This window comes from Vollenhovia emeryi, unplaced genomic scaffold, assembly GCF_000949405.1.
Source record: "Vollenhovia emeryi isolate VEMERY1.0 unplaced genomic scaffold, V.emery_V1.0 DF951553.1, whole genome shotgun sequence".
In the NCBI taxonomy this organism is placed as follows: Eukaryota; Metazoa; Arthropoda; class Insecta; order Hymenoptera; family Formicidae; genus Vollenhovia; species Vollenhovia emeryi.
In genome coordinates, this window is record NW_011954813.1 from 1 (window position 1) to 1,082 (window position 1,082).

Below are 1,082 nucleotides of genomic sequence, written 5' to 3' on the forward strand. Positions count from 1 at the left end.
CCTCCCAGAACTCCTTATCCTTGTTTTCCAGGCCCGCTACATTCCAAAATCCTACCTTATAATCCTCCCTTCTTCCATTACCTCTGCCTCCCTCCTTCCTATCCCTCCTCCTCTTCCCTCTCCTATCTCCCTCCTCCCCCCACCTTTCTCCTTTTAAAAACCCTTTTTCTTCCTCCCTCCCTCCTCTCCTATTCCCTGCTCCATTTTCAGCTTATCCTTCTCTTCATCCCATCTCCATAACTTTCCCTCTATCCACAACTTCATATACCCCACCCTCACCTTTAACCCTTCCCTTCTCTTCACCTCCGCTTCCTCCCTTATTAACCATTCTACTCTTCTTTCCTTTTCCGTGAGATCATCCTTTATCCACTCGCTCCTCTCCCTCAGATTTCTCTTCCCTTTCATTACCTGTATTTTATCCCTCACGTTCTCGAATCTCACCATCACCATGTCTTTTCCATCCTTATATCTCTTCCCTATTCTCTTTATTTCCTCTATTTTCGCCTCTGCTCCCGTTTCTCTTACTATCTCCTCCACTTCCTCTCTTAATCCCTCCCATCCCTCTTTCTTGGCCTTTACCCCCCTTATTATAATATTTTTCTTTTTCTCTTCTCTTTTCATCATCTCTCCCTCTATTTCCATTCTCCTTACTCTCTCTCCTATATCCTCCCACCTCCTGTCTTTCTTCTCTCCCCCTCCTACCTCCTCCTTCTTTCTCTCACCTTTCTCTATCTCCATCTCTCTTTTCTCCTTCTCTTTATACCCCTTCAATTCCTCCTTTACCTTTTTAATTCTCTCCTTCATTTCCTCCTTTTCCTTTTTCCATTCGCTCATCATCTCCTCCATCCATCTTCTCATCTCTTTCTTCTCCTCCCTCCATTTCCTTATCTCTTCATTTATCCTCTCCGTTTCCCTCCCCTCTCTATTTTCTCCCCCCTCTCTTCTTTCCCTTTCGCTCCCTTAACTGGTGATCTTCCTACGGTAATTATTTAGATTAACAACCCACCTCCAATAACCTTGGGCTTGACATATATTATAGAGGGCACCCTCCTGAGTAACCCTCAGAAGGATTTAGCCGGCGC

General features: G+C 45.0%; 1 protein-coding gene across 1 annotated transcript; it reads right to left on the reverse strand.

Annotated features, from left to right (window-relative positions):
• Window positions 1–153: 153 nt before the first annotated feature.
• Window positions 154–858, reverse strand: LOC105559207 (golgin subfamily A member 6-like protein 22). Its single transcript, XM_012007360.1, has one exon. The coding sequence runs from the start codon at window positions 856–858 to the stop codon at window positions 154–156; it is 705 nt and encodes a 234-aa protein (XP_011862750.1).
• Between the last annotated feature and the right edge of the window lie 224 nt (window positions 859–1,082).

Coding starts and splice junctions, on each gene's coding strand:
- LOC105559207 (XM_012007360.1), bottom strand. CDS start 858: ATGAGAAGATGGATGGAGGAGATGATGAGCGAATGGAAAAAGGAAAAG.